Source organism: Eptatretus burgeri, chromosome 3 (assembly GCF_056783735.1).
Source record: "Eptatretus burgeri isolate ZD-2024b chromosome 3, Ebu_testis_v1, whole genome shotgun sequence".
NCBI classification, from domain to species: domain Eukaryota; kingdom Metazoa; phylum Chordata; class Myxini; order Myxiniformes; family Myxinidae; genus Eptatretus; species Eptatretus burgeri.
The window spans coordinates 65,602,841-65,617,712 of record NC_140963.1 but is presented as its reverse complement, the minus strand read 5'-3'; the positions used below and the strand labels follow the sequence as shown (position 1 = coordinate 65,617,712).

Below are 14,872 nucleotides of genomic sequence, written 5' to 3'. Positions count from 1 at the left end.
AAGTGTGACGTGTGCTATTGCCCCTGACACCCTTATGGCCCAACTGTGACCTTTCTTCAATGCGTATCCCCATTCGTAACGGTCGCTAGCATGATTTAACACTCAGCTGAGTGGAGTTTGGAGAAAATTGGACGTGTACATGTATATTTACACACGTGCAGTGTATAGACTAAGAATCACAGGTCCGCACACCTACTGGTGGCTTTAACCATACCCTGGACTTCAAATGAGGGCCGATAAAATTGGTATTCTAGATAGTTGCACAGTGATGTAAGTGGAAGATGTCTGTTTAAGGCAATAACATACTCATTTGTCTATGTTGAGTATGTGACAGCATTTTATAGGATGTTTTTTTTTTTTTTTTTTTTTTTTTTTTTACACTGTCTCAGGCTCATGGTGGAGCATGTACTTTATTTTACTAAACATTTCACAAATATTGTCAAGGCTTAAGCTGGCTGGTTTGTCAACTGGTTGCACACAGCTGCTCACTCTTACAAATTCATGCTTGGCAAGTGTGGTGATCTTCCGGCTAACACTCCTCAACCTCGGTCGAAGGCAGCCTTGGTCCTGCAGTGGAGCGACATTTGAAAGATTACATATGTAGCTTTCATGAGTAATTTTGGGTCCACAGTTTGAAATGCTTACTTAACAACTAACGGCTAGAATCGTTGTTTATTTTGCACCATAATATATAAATACCTTGGTCATCTTTTTAGCTGAAATACCCTGATACCCGAGTTGTTCCCAAACATGCTTTGACCCACATCTCATGAAAGTTTATAGAAGGGGAAAAGACTGTTATATCTGAGTGATTATGATTATGTTAGGTCAGAGAATGATTGATCGATATTAAAGTAGATTCTACAGTACATGTGGACACACTCGCTCAACGCACTGACACACACAAACCAATTGCTATTGTCTCTCCTGTCCCTTTGGAACTTGTTCTGGTTGGAACGGGCAAGGCTAATGATATTGTTTAACACACAAAACCTAACTTACCTTTTCAAAATTTTCGAAACATCTATAACGAAGGTAATTTCAGATGTAGGCTTCTTGGAGACATTTTCTGGAGCCAAAATTTGTCTCTGATGGAAGCTTTTAGGGCATTGCATTTCATCATGCCTTCAGCATACTGAAAGATGTTATATTAGATGACTCGGTGTAGATTTTTAGTCTTACCAATAGTACGGATGTACAAGTGGAATGATCTTATGGCTAACACCCCTCAACGTCAGTTGAAGGCAGCATTGGTCCTGCAGTGGATCTTTAGTCTTATCAACTGTACCTATTGTGATGTCAGCGGGTGTGTGTGATAGCACTGTGGCGGCAAATGTGTGCCCTATGAGTGACAGATCTGGTCTGGGAGGAGGGACTATTGTCTTGGAGGGGTGGCACAGCTGCGGGGAAGGTGATAAAAGGGGCTGCGTAAGCGAGCAGGGATCAGTTGGAATGAGTTGAATCAATCCATCCATCCATTGGGACCATACTCTGTGCAGAGTGTTGGTGCTGCCTAAGCATTCTCCTTGGCTATTGGGCACAATCCTGGATGGAGGAGGAGGAGGATATTGAGACCATACTCTGTGCAGAGCGTTGGTGCTGCTAAAGCAGTCTCCTTGGCTATTGCGCACAATCCTGGATGGGTCGCCACTCCAACACAGGATACCAGCATGCTGGCACTCATTTTGCCGACCTCGGAAGGATGACAGGCAGAGTCAACCCCACCTAGTATTAATTCAACAGCCGAGTGGGGTTTGAACTCAAGATCATGGGATCCCCAGCCCACCACCCAAACCATTATGCCAACACCAGGCATATAAGTTGAATGGAGAAGCAAAATGAGTTGATCTGGTCCAATGAGAAGGGCAACGTCTTGTTGAAGTTGTGGTCATGAGCAAGGCTCTGTACACATGCTGTTCTTGCTCATGTGTCTTGCGGTCCTTCTCGTTTCTGTCCTCGTTTGGTGTTCGCCTTCTTCACTCTCCACGTGCGGCCCTCTGTTCTTCCTGGCCACCCTACAAGCTCTTCTCGCTTCACTTTCTCGGCTCTCTTCGCCCACAGGACGCTTCTCCTCTCCTCTGAGTGCCACAGCTGCTCATTGGAGCTTGCTGTTTGCTGACACGTGCTGTGGCTTGGAGACCTGCTTCTGTTGGAGCCCTTTCCATCCAGTCCCGGTGTCCTTTTGAAAGACCTCGCCTGACCCCCCCCCCAATTGTGTGTGAATGAATAACTATGTTCATGGTGCCATTAGATAATTTATCCTGTATCAAGTGCTTTTCATTTTCATTCTACAGTAGCGAGTGTGCTTTTATTTATTTATTTGCCTACATTAATGTCCATATATATTTTGTCTCGGGTTTTCCGTTTTCATCGGTCTGTGCCTTCTGTAAACTGTTATACTGTGAAACATGTTTCTTATGGTGTGACCTACCTTTACAAACCTTGCACGTGAGAAACAGTTTCGGCTCGGTTCTGGGTAATATTGTTTCGGGTTAGAAAAAAAAATCCCTTGGGGAGGTTAAAATTGTCAACATTCACTTCAAGAGACCAGCGGAATTTGAAATTCCGACCGTGGTACGCGCGCCGAGCCATTCCGCTCAGGTCCGTTGTGTGATTCGACGCACACAACTTCGGGGGTTAATCAATTCCCGGTACAGAGGTTTGGCATTAGCAGGACCATTGACGTGATAGTATTGTGCACTCTGCAGTGCGTTGTACAAATTGTATTAAATTTAAAATTATATTGATTTATGTATTTATTCAGGATATGTGAGCAGCGATGTTTAATTTACTTTGCACTCCACAATTCTGGCAATGTCGTTTTCTTTTTCTGCAAATGGTTTCCAGGACAGTTTTTCTTCTTCAATTGATACCCTCCTCACATAAAGCTCCCTTTAAAATTTTTTTTATTTATTATTACAACTCTCAATCTACCTCTCCTATTTGAATATGATAGCTTATCTGTAGATCTTTAGTCTTATTGACTGACTGACTACATATGTAGTTATTTTTATTTAACATATCGTATTGTTTTGTTTAGTTCGTTTTCTTATTTAATTCAATTTAAACCTAATTAGTTTAATAGGAAATACACGTACTGTTTCTTATTTTGTTTAATAAAAAAAAGTCTTGGAGTAATGGTGAGAGCGTCTGCTGTGAGTCTGGGGTATCGGCAGTTCAAACGCCGGCCGAGGCATACCAAGCACTTTAAAAATGGTACGTGCTGCTTCCATGTTTGATGCTCAACATTCAACAACAATAGAGCATGGACAAACAACCATAAATTGGAAACGTTAGCGCAGACTTTGATGGGCCTAATAGCCTCCTCCTGCGTTGAAGTTCCTTTGTAAGGAACTCGTATGAACAATACCCCCCGATACTCGTATAAAAACCTTTGAAATATTTTGCATCTCAAGTGCATTTTGCTGTTCTGGTTTTTTTTTCTGTGTTGCTTTTCAATTAATTTTATCGTTCCTTTGTTTTGTTTTGTTTTATGGCAAAACGTTCCCAAATGCACGTTGTCCATTACAACATTTCAATAACTAGATATCTGGTCAGTTGCAAAATAAGTCCCGGTAAATTCCTTCCGAAATATATTAAGTTAGAAGTTTATCGCTTATTTTTATTCAGCCCTATGATACAAAAAATAATGTTTTACCTCCAAATGTTGTTGTTTTTTTTTGTACATGGAGTTTTTGGGGTGAGTTTTTTTTTTCTTTCCTTCCTGGTAGTTGTGTGTACACTGAATCATATTCCTCCACTTGTCATCTATATCTATGAACAAGGATTTGAATATTTGTTATCTCTGCCACTGAAGGTGGTTGGAGGTTATGTTTTTTATTCCTCTCCATTTGTCTGTCTGTCTGTGAGCAGGATATCTGAAAAAGTAGTAGACAGGTTGGGGGCATGACGTGGACGAATTGTTTTGATTTTGGTCAAGATCCAGATCCAGATCCATATCCGGATACTAGAATTTCTGAGTGATTCTTCACCATTGAGAGATAGGGCCAAAAATTATATAAAGCACAATAATCTCAAAAAGTTGTGGATGGATTATGACAAAACTTGGTGGATGATTTGGGTAGGCAACAAGAACAAGCCAATTTGATTTTGGTTCAGGTGTGGATGCATGTCCGGCGTATCGGTGGGATACAAAACATAAACTTCAGCCTGGCAAAGGTATGCGGTCTACCGGGTGCCGTTCTAGTTTGTAACAGCTGTCAGCTGCAGAGCCTGTTTGGTGCCACTCAACAGGGTTGAGCAGGTTATGTCTCTTGTGAGTGTGTGGCAAATGAATAATAATAATAGTGAAACAATGTTGCTGATTGCTGGATGTGTTCAGCACGACCTTCATTCACTTCATATTTCATTCTTGTGATCATATTTGTACTTTTTCTATACCTGTATTTTCATTTTTTCCTCCAAGCAAAAGTAATCGTAAGTAGTAATCCCAATAAAAATAAATTAGTGCAACTGTAACATTACACGTTTTAACATGGATAATTGGAGTACAGTTACTTTGTTTCACTACTAATTACAGGAAAATCCAACAGGACAGTGTTGAGCTGGCACACTTGTCTTTGATCTTGATCTAGGTTCGATTCTCGGACCGCCAAAAGACATGGATTTGTACTTCCCTGGCAAGGCGTTTCATCACAAAGTTGCCGTCACTCGAATGACTCGAGTTGGTAAACCTGTCTGATAGTTAGTGGACGCGAAAGATCTCACTGTGTCGTTTGACGACAAGTAAGTGAGATATCGCCAGCACCCTGGCCAAATCCCAAGTTCCTACTCTAACCCACTGCATCAGTGGCAAAGCTGTGCTCCCATAAGCAGTGATTCAAAATAGAAGCCATATGCTGAATATCAATGAATGAATTACATTTCCATGTTTACAACTACAGCAATGCATTGCTCATCTCTACCATGTCCTATGACAACTTACAAACGTGATGAGTCATTCACGTATCCACATCAATCCTTGTTATCATGGCTAATAGTCAGCCCATGTATTTGCAATTCATGTGAAAGATGAGTTGAATCAGTGTTTTGGATTCTGGATGCTTATTCCACATAATCTGTCTGACATTGCTTCCACATCAGCAATTTATTTTCCCACTCATCTCCAATGGCAGTGTAAAAAAAAAAATGTGATGGGATGTTTATATTATGTGTTGTTTATGTGTTGTAAAAACATACTGCATGATGTGTTCTTTAATACTTTGTGTTTAAAATCAGGAAGGACAAGTTGCAATGCAGGGATGCCAGGCTAAAGGCGAGAGCAGTACTCCATCAATCTGCAGAAGAAGCCCTTGTAAACTCATAAAAGTTCAGATTTGTCAAGGAAAGACTTTGCACGATGGAGGATGCCCAGTCTGCGGCTAGCTTTGGAGGCCAACTTGCATGCATGATTTGCCCAAGAAAAATAATGACTGATGGTAAGGCCCAGTGGTTTGAAAGACTGGTTCTTCAAGAGGATTGTTAAGAGAGTAGATGGGAGGGTTTGCCATCCAGTCTTTTCGGAGAGAGAGAGACTGGGAATGTGATATTTGTCTGGATTGAAAGACCTATTCTAATTATTTGACCAGATCCTGATTCAGTTAAGGTCTGGAGAGAGGGAAGAGGAGGCTGCCTGTCTATCTGGAGGCAGAGGGTACAATCATCAGCAAAGAGATGAGCAGGATTTTCCAGAGAATCAGAAAAATTACTAATGTAGATGCTTAACAGAACTGGACCCAAGACTGCCTTTGTCTATTGCATTCTCGGCAAGGAGATGAGATGAGATGAGAGTATCTCGTTGAGGCCAACCCGCTCATTACGAGGATGAAGGAAGTCATTAAGCGATGACATGATGAGAGGAGTTGGCCTTGGAAGCCATAGGCAGAGTTTGGATAGCCAAGCAGGGCGCCAGACTGTCAAATGCTCGAGACATGTCCTCACAGCTCGGTGAGAAAGACACAGCATAGAGCAGTTCGATATGAGAAGGTAGGGAAAGTCCAGGGAGCGAGGGTTGGGTACATGAGATTTGGAATCAAGGCCAGAATTGAGGCATTCTCCCTTCTCACAAGCAGTCTGTGGGGGTGTCATTGAAAGTGAGAGAAGGGATGAATGAAGGGGGAGCATACACCTGAGACAGACTTAACAAGGCACCACTGGGTGTTTGAGGAAGGAGATAAGTTTGAAAGTTCAGCCTTAAGTTTGGCCAGATGTTGTTTTGGGGCACTCTTAAGAGGGGACACACACTTGTGGGCTTTATGGAATTATCTGTTTGCCTTAGGTTGGATTTTCCTTCCAGGAAGAGAAGGCTAGTTGTTTGAAGGCAACTGCTTCACCATAGTATCTTGTGTACCTTTGGCAAGAGGATGTGTATGATAACTGTAGATGAGGTGGGATAAATCTATATGAAAGGAAGAGCAGGCTTTTGATGAATAACTTACAAGTGGCTTTGAAACATGGGAGTTAAAGGTGGAAGACTAGTCCTGAAATGAGAGGGCAGCTTGCAGTCCCTGCCAATTAGCTTGAGTGAATTACCAGACTGGTTCTGAAGCAGCTCTTGGCAATAGTCAGAAATACGTTTACTCTTACAAGCTTGTGATCAGGTGAATCAATGGAGTAGTTGAAGAATAAGAGATTTTAGAAGGAAAGTTCATGATTGCTAAAATATTTTTCTCTTCCTCAAAATCCCTTTATATGGGGGTGAGGCCAACGAGTACTGAGCTGATGCTCTGCTCTCTCGCGGGCACACTTCCACCGCACTCACCATCCATCTCCCTCCACTCTCCATCCACCTACACCTTTCTGACACACCTCTTCACACAATCCCATCTCAACCACAGTCTACCCCTTTTTCTCCAGTCTTACTCTTTCAACACATCTGCTCTCTATGAAAGTCTATCTTCCGCCATATGCACCAGGTACCCTGCCCACTTCAGCCAGATATTTACCAATCTTCTCTTAAGTTCATCTGCATACTGATCTATCTCATTTCGTCCATCATTCTTCAATCCTATCTCTTCGCTCCCTCAATCCTCCTGACCCAGTTCTTCTTGCAGACCTGCAGTCTCTTTTGCTGCCATTCTGTCAGTGTCACCGTTTCCAGACCTTATACGTATGCTGGCGTTACACGTGACTTCAGGATAGGATTACTTCAGGATGACTAACCATTGAGGAAAGTAAGGAGAATCTGATGTTTTGGGCATTAACCCAGTCATCGCCTCCTTTTGCTCTGACAAAGGCTTACGCCCAAAATTTCAACTTTTCCTTACTTCCCACAGCGGTGAACATACTTCGCTCAATTATTTTCATTCAGTCCATTGTATGAACTGTCCGCTGATCCAGAACGACACAAGCCTTCACGAGCAGGATTAGATTTGTTCTAGTTTTCCAAGTACAATGACAATTTAGTTGTAAATATCAGTCTCGTGCAACTGTTGATGTCAAAGCTCTCGAGGCTTTCTCGGAGAACAACACCTGGAGAGTCTGGCAATTCACTCAGGGAAACTGGCATGGACTGCAAGCAGCAATTGTACTTCAGAACTGGTCTCCAATATATCGACCGCCCCTGATATTAACTCAGCCTGGGAATTGTTCCACAGAAACCTGCTCTCCCTTATGCACAGATTCATCCCATCTCGTCTTCAGATATCAACCCCATCTTCCCATCCATGGCACACTGAATCCTGTAGTGAGGGAGTTGCCTTGAAACATCTTTCCTTCTCTTCCTTGAAGGCAAACCTGACCGAAGGCAACCTCAGATTATTCCAAAAAGCCCACAACAAGTGTGGGTCCACTCTCAGGACAGCAAGAAAGCAACATCTGTCCAACCTCAAGATTGAACTTTCAAACTTGTCTCCCTTCACTAAACCTAGTGTTGCCTTGTTAAATCTGACTCTGGGGTATACTCCCCTTCCATCCCTTTCCTCACTTCAAATGGCACCACAGCCGATTGCACTCGTGAGAAGACCGAATGCCTCAATTCTGTGTTTGCTTCCAAATCCTCTTGCTGTCGCTCCCTGTACCCACCCTACCCAGTCACACTCATTCGCTCCTGGACTGTTGTTTTTTTTTTGCACCTGAGAAGGTGGAGAAGTTTCTGACAACAATCGACTCTGATCCTGCAACTGTAGCAGCTTGCATCAGCTTACATGTCCTAAAAACCTGCTCTGCTTCTCTTACACATCCCCTCTCTGCCATGTTCACCCTATCATTTGCCCTATGTCGTCTTCCATCTGCTCGGAGATCAGCCAACATCACCAAATAACATAAACAATGTGCAAAAATTTATCTTCTTAACTACAGACCTATCAGCTTGCTTCCAATCATCAGCAAGATCATAGAATCCATCATCACAGTTGACATAAAATCCTTCATTTTTACCATTGACCTCATCTTGGATCATCAATTTGAAGTCAGATCAGGTAAATCTACCATGGACATGCTGCTTCTACTCTCCCAGCAATGTATGGAGACCCTCAATGTCAGACATGAGATCATGGCCGTCTCTCTGGACACATCTCGTGCTTTTGATACAGTCTGGCATCCCACCTTGTCATTATACTCACTGCCTGTACTCACTCCAAGGCCAAATCTACACATGGCTTCCTCGACGCCTGTAACCAACGTATGGCTCTCAACGGAATTCTTTCACCTCCTCTCCCTGTCAAGGCTAGAGTACCCCAAGACAGTGTTTTTGGCCCAGTCATATTCCTAATCTTCATCAACGATTTATCTGACTCTCAGTAAAATTATCTTCATCCATTTGCTGATGACTCCACCCTTTGCCGTGACATCACTCATTTTTCAGATAGACAGGCAGCAGCCTTTTCACTCTCTTCAGACCTTGATAAAATCACAAGCTGGTCAAACACTTGAAATATGTCTTTCAACCCTCACAATGACTCAGCTTAACGACATGGAAACCAAGGCCTTCAAGATTATTGGAATCTCCGGCGATGAAGCTGAGTCTATGGGCCTATCACTTTCCCATCGTAAACAGGTCAGTTGTGTCTCTGTCTTCTACCGTCTCCTTTCTGGTACACCCTCTGCTCTTTCCATGCCCTGCCTCCAGTTTTCTGCAGGGCACATGCGGTCCACCATCAAACTTCCAAAATCCAGAATCGCTGTTCACCTCCACTCGTTCGTTCCTCTTGTTTTCCCACCTGTGGATCAAACTACCAAATCCTCTTCAATCCCATTCTTCCCTCAATGTCTACAAAACAGCTGTTCACCACCATCTCAGATCATCCCCCATCCAAAACCATGATCTTATTAAACCACAAATCACCGAATTTCCAATTTTACTTTCCTGATAGTTTGCTCATGTATCCATCTTACCAGCATTTTCCCCTACCCCTCATTCTTAACCACATCCCTTGTTTGTCCGTCTCCGTCAAATTGTCCTTTGGCCCTGCTGTTGTTGTTCTCCCCTCTTTCTGTTCCTTTTGTTCTCTAACTCTGCTACAAGCCCTGACTTTGTATGCACAAAAGCTACAAACTGCAAGCTGTATTTGCACCTTTAAAGCTTTAATTTTAGTGAATAATAAATTACAATTAAAGCACACTGAAACTTTTGTCATTGTTTTCATTTTACGAGAGCTCGCAGTTTACTCGAGGGGTTAAATACTTTTTTTTTCTACTTGTTTGTGTGGGTTCGATTCCCATGGATGCTCACTCACCAACCTGCTCTTTGCAAGAGCATGATGAGTGGAACAAACACCCATGAACAGATGAATTGAGGGAGGCCTTCATCCTGCAGGGGACTGAAATCGGCTGTTTTTATGGTTTCAAAAGCTTTTTACAAGGTTCATATAATCATGTGCTACCTAATTCCACCTCTTAAGCATTAAATCTGATTCAGTATTCTTAAACAGGGGCTTTTGAAAATGTGAAGAGTTTTGGGGCGGCCACGGGTTAACATCACTAGACAGTCATCTCTTTCCTTCCATGTTCCCAGCCTTTCAGTTACAACTCTTTCCCCGTTTAGCGTCATGGAAAAAAAAAATGACTGTCATATCCACACGCCTTCCGCACCGACGCAATGGAAAGGCACAGCGAACCCACGCAAGTATACACGTTCAACTGGTGCAGCACGTCTGCTTCTCATTGTGCCTGCGTTACAATATTGGCCGCCACACAAGCCTTGGCCTCACAAAACCCCTCCCCATTACCCCTGAAGTTGATGAAGGGGTTACCACTGTCGGAACTCTTGGCCTTATTTGGAGTATGACTCACTTTGTGACTCTCCCTTTAGAATGCATTTTGAGAGGAATAGCATTACTGGAGTCTGAACACGATTAGTTTTATACTTTGAAGATGCAAAATGGGCTTTCGTTTGTGATGCTACCTCAGCTGTCTTCACGTCGATGCTGTGTTCTTCTCCAGTTTTTTCTTGTGCCAGAAATGTTTCTCTTGACATCATATTCTGTTGCAACATGTGCGTTGAATTTAACTGTTTGAATGTTATATTCTGTGGAATTTGGCAATTGCATTTCAACTTTCAGTATCTCTGCTTTTAAGCCGTCCTGTTTAATCTAGCCCGATCGCGGGCCATCGACACATTGCGTAAGTGTGTAGAAAAATGGGAGGAGTGGGGTTGAAGTGAGGAAAAACAGACAAGAAAAACAAGAGAGGAAGATGGAAGGGAGGAGGGTCATGAATATGTGGACAAGGGAGGAGGGAAGGAGGTTGAGAGAATCTTGTCAGGATAGTTGGCGAAGGTAAGAATGTGTGGGAAATGTGGGAAAGAAGCGGTGCAGTGAGAGGGTTCAGTGAAAATCCATACCAATTCTGCATACCTAGTATGTATATGGATCATTCAGTCGAGGTTTTCGGGTTTGACTTGTCACATCTGCACTCCAAACCAGTTCGTACTGAAGGGATGCAGCCCAGAATTTGATTTGAGTTTTCCATCACTGAGGCACATTTTTCCTGTGTACTGTTGAAATAATTTTGCAGTTTGTGCTGTTTCAAGTGCACTCATACATTGGCAAAGAGAGACGTCGGCGTTAAAGGTGAACAATTGGATTTTATCAACTCAAAGTTGAGAAGAGTAGGCAATGTTTACTGCCGTGAGTAAACGAGGAGCGACTGATGTTTTAAGCATTAGCCTTATATCAGAGTAAAAGCAAAGTCTGTGACGAAGGGCTAATCCAGAAAATATCAGCCATGCTTCATTTCTCATGGCGGTAAAGATGATGTTATGATTTATCAATATATAGTTAACTAGTAGGGGCTGCCCGGGGGAGGGGTGGGGGGGATACCCGACGCCGCCGCCTGGGGAAGGGGGTGTGAGCTTTTCCCCGTGGTGGTTTCAGGATGTGTTGGACATTGAAAGCGAGGGAGTAATTGGTCTCATGGTGGTTACCTATTGCTTGCGGGTTGGCGGCAGCACTCCCTGACTCCACATCTCAATGTACACTTTATAGCAGCCTTTGGTGGCCTCAAAACGGCCGGCAAGACACACCTGTTGTAGCATAAAAACCTTGCACAGATTCTGAAACGCGTACAGCAAAATTTGGGCCTCTGGGTGCGACGGTTCGGCTGCGAACGAATATTCTACAAACGCCAAAACACACAAACAAACACTTTAAAATATTTACAAGATAAAATGCAATTGTTGATCTTGTTCGACGACGTAGTCTGATACTTTCCTTCACAAATACTCTTAGTCTGTTGTGTTGAAGCTATATTTTGCACGTTTTCATGTGAGTGGCTAAATTCGGTTAATTCTGCACACAGACACTCACTGAGATGAGTGGTGGCAAAGGAAAGAAAAAAAAAATGAAAGAAAAACGAAGTAGTTTTCGTTATTCCATTAAGGTCATCATACCTTGCAGAAACAGTTGGTTTGTACTCTTATCTTCATCTTAGCTTTTTCATAAGGCAACGCAAATTTATAGGAATGTACTAATATCATCACGGGACAGGGCATCGCAGGACATCTAAGTTGATGACACACTCACTAAAAAGAAAAACCCAACAAAAAAACAATATAGTTTTACTCATTTTTGCTTGAAATGGGGATAAAACAAAGATATTAATTTTCTTGCTTGTGCCAATGTTGTGGAATTTTACTCTCGGAATTTGTAGATCAGGAAGTATTCTGGTGACCACATGCTCAACCTTTCAAGATAATGTTTACCAGGGTACTGGCACACAAGGCCTACTCTTAGAAAGGAAATCATGGTATCCTCTAATGTTCATAATCAAGTGCAAACACAGTACAATTGACTTGACATATCCTCAAGGAAAAACATCCTCTGAATTCTCCATTTCTCGATATTCAACACGAAGACAAATGGCTTTGAAACGGAATTCTTCCTCGTGAGGTTTGAATTTGCAAAATGACAGATCAAGGGTGAGTGTGCCATTCAATCAAATGCCCTGCTGTGCCCCTGTGGTGATTATATTCCATTCCTGCAAATTTGCGTTGCCTCATGAAAAAGCTAAAACGAAGATAAGTGTACAAATCAACTTTAAAAATAAAATAAAATAAAATAGAAACATGCCCCTAATTAATAACACTGCCTTATGGCTTATTGTCGGCAATGTGTTGTTAATTTTATCCATGTAGCTTCGACTTATTGGTTTGAATGTGCCCAATTCCATCAGACCTCTGAAGCGAGGCAGAATGGAGCCTGGTTAGTAATTGGATGGTGTCGAGGCTGGTTAGTTCTTGGACAGGCATTGGGTTGTAGTTTGAGGAACAGCAGGATACCCCCAAGTTGGTGGCATGCTCACCTCTGAGCTCTTTTGGTGATGGATTTGTTACTTTGTGGAGTTGACTTCAACGAAAACTGCTATTCTGGTTAAGTGCTGGCTGGGAGGGGGGAGCTGTATCTCTGAGCTCAATGTCTTGCAGGTGTGTGTGTGTGTGTGTGTGTGTGTGTGTGTGTGTGTGTGTGTGTGTGTGTGTGTGTGTGTGTGTGTGTGTGTGTGTGTGTGTGTGTGTGTGTGTGTGTGTGTGTGTGAAGCTAACTGACCTGTCGTATATTTAGGTTGTGAAGGTAAAACTATCCCAGGATATCTCTGGAAAAAAAAAAAGTAATCCATTGTGTTCTCGTAATGTAGCTGCATGGTCTGCCTCGAGATGATTAGTATACTGCATGCAATTAAATTACAAAGGAAGGTTCATTTAAAGTTGTATAAGGATAATGATGACAAGGGGCATTACATAGAAGACTAAATTTATATTTAGTTTAAGTGATGTGGATATGGCACAGGCATGGTGAGCTGACTCTACGGTTGCATCTAACTAGTATATTTATGCAGAGGGATGGCCTAAATATAGTGCCAATCTCATGTATTCTGCACAAGTTGGTGTAGTATAACATATACTTTTTGCTTCCCATGCAGAAAATAAGCATTTTAAACTTCCTTTTCAAGAACCCATGCTTTCCTGTTGAGGGTAACAGTTCAAAATAATTTGGAAACTTTTATGTTGTGTCATTAAACATTTATATTTGTATGTTCTTTCAAAGAAACTTGTTAATCAGGTTTAGTTTCAGAATGTGTCAGCAGGTATGCACCTCCTTATTCTAGATTTAGTTTAATTTATTACGCTGAAGCTCAGTCAGCACATTTTCTGCTGTCTACAGGCGTATGCTGTGGCCTTGAGAAGTACGTTGGGCACGTTCTATTCTTGAAGAACACCGCGTAGGACACCATGGTGCTCTTCAAGGTACTCTCTGGAGTTGTGCTTGCTGGCAGTGGAGCCCTGATGACTGTGGCTGGACTTTCTGGGATTGCCAAGTACCAACAAAGGAAGGTGAGTTGGGACTCAACTTTTCGTTTGTTTATTGTAATCTCTTGCTTTATGAAACACTCAGTGCAGTGATTTGCATTTGCAATCATGATGATTTCCCCCTTTTTTATTTTCATCCTGCTTGTCTATTTGCGTGTGTGCTTGTGCTTCCTAATGCAGATTTGTCATGTCGTGCGCATGGAAATTGACATATATATATATATATATATATATATATATATATATATATATATATATATATATATATATTTTCCCCCAATTCATTTTGAAGTAAGGTTGGCAACTAATCATCGTAAGTTTGTGACATAATCAAATATGTTGATCTCACTGTCAGTTTGTGATTGCTGCAAAGCGGCTTTAATGGTGTGTATGTAAGGATCGGCTTTCTGCTCCAAAAGGATCGGCTTGCTGCTTTTTTATTTTTATTTTGCATGCCCACCTGTCTAATCCTGCTCACCACCTCCATCAATACTATCTGCATATATAGAAATTGTTTTTCATATCATTGTGTTTTTTCTTTATTTTAAAATGCTGAGGAAAGAGCTTGTACATACCTTGATTGCGTTCGCGAAAAATGACTGAAATCCCTTATTTCAGCAAATTTACTGAAGATGTTGTCAAAACTGTGTTCTCCATTATGAGGAACTATCCAAATATGTGTGCACAAACTTCCTCCCCACTGATGATCGCGTCATGTTGGTACAAGGAATGAACTCTCTGTGATCCAGCCACAAGAAAGGCTGAGTGGGAATGGCTTTTACAAATTCAGGTGGCAAATTTAGCAAAAGTCCTTCAAAAATCAGTTGAGTGGATCACCGATCTGAAAGGCATCTGGGAATGATTCAGTGAAAGAAGCAGTGGTTAATTGGTTTGACAAAAGATGAATTATTGTACACATTGCTTTAACAATATAATCATAAATATGTAAATGAAATCGACCCCTTGGATAAATTAACAAAGTCATATGCAAAGTCGCAGTTATAATTGATGCAGGGATAATCAGGAGCAAATTATTCAATTAAGAATAAGATCATTGCACCTCATCAAGTTTGTCAGACTTGAGGAAACGATACAAGTCAGCATAAATTCTAACGGTGATTCTACGCTGGA

At 42.0% G+C, this 14,872-nt stretch overlaps 1 protein-coding gene across 1 annotated transcript in view; it reads left to right on the top strand.

Moving 5' to 3' along the window:
- The window catches only part of GPD2 (glycerol-3-phosphate dehydrogenase 2), a 323,960-nt gene that overhangs the window by 78,040 nt on the left and 231,048 nt on the right, over nucleotides 1-14,872 (top strand). Inside the window, exon 3 of the mRNA XM_085873795.1 lies at nucleotides 13,596-13,765. Within this exon, the coding sequence (XP_085729921.1) occupies nucleotides 13,664-13,765 (102 nt within the window). The 5' untranslated portion in view covers nucleotides 13,596-13,663. The remainder of the gene's footprint in view (nucleotides 1-13,595; nucleotides 13,766-14,872) is intronic.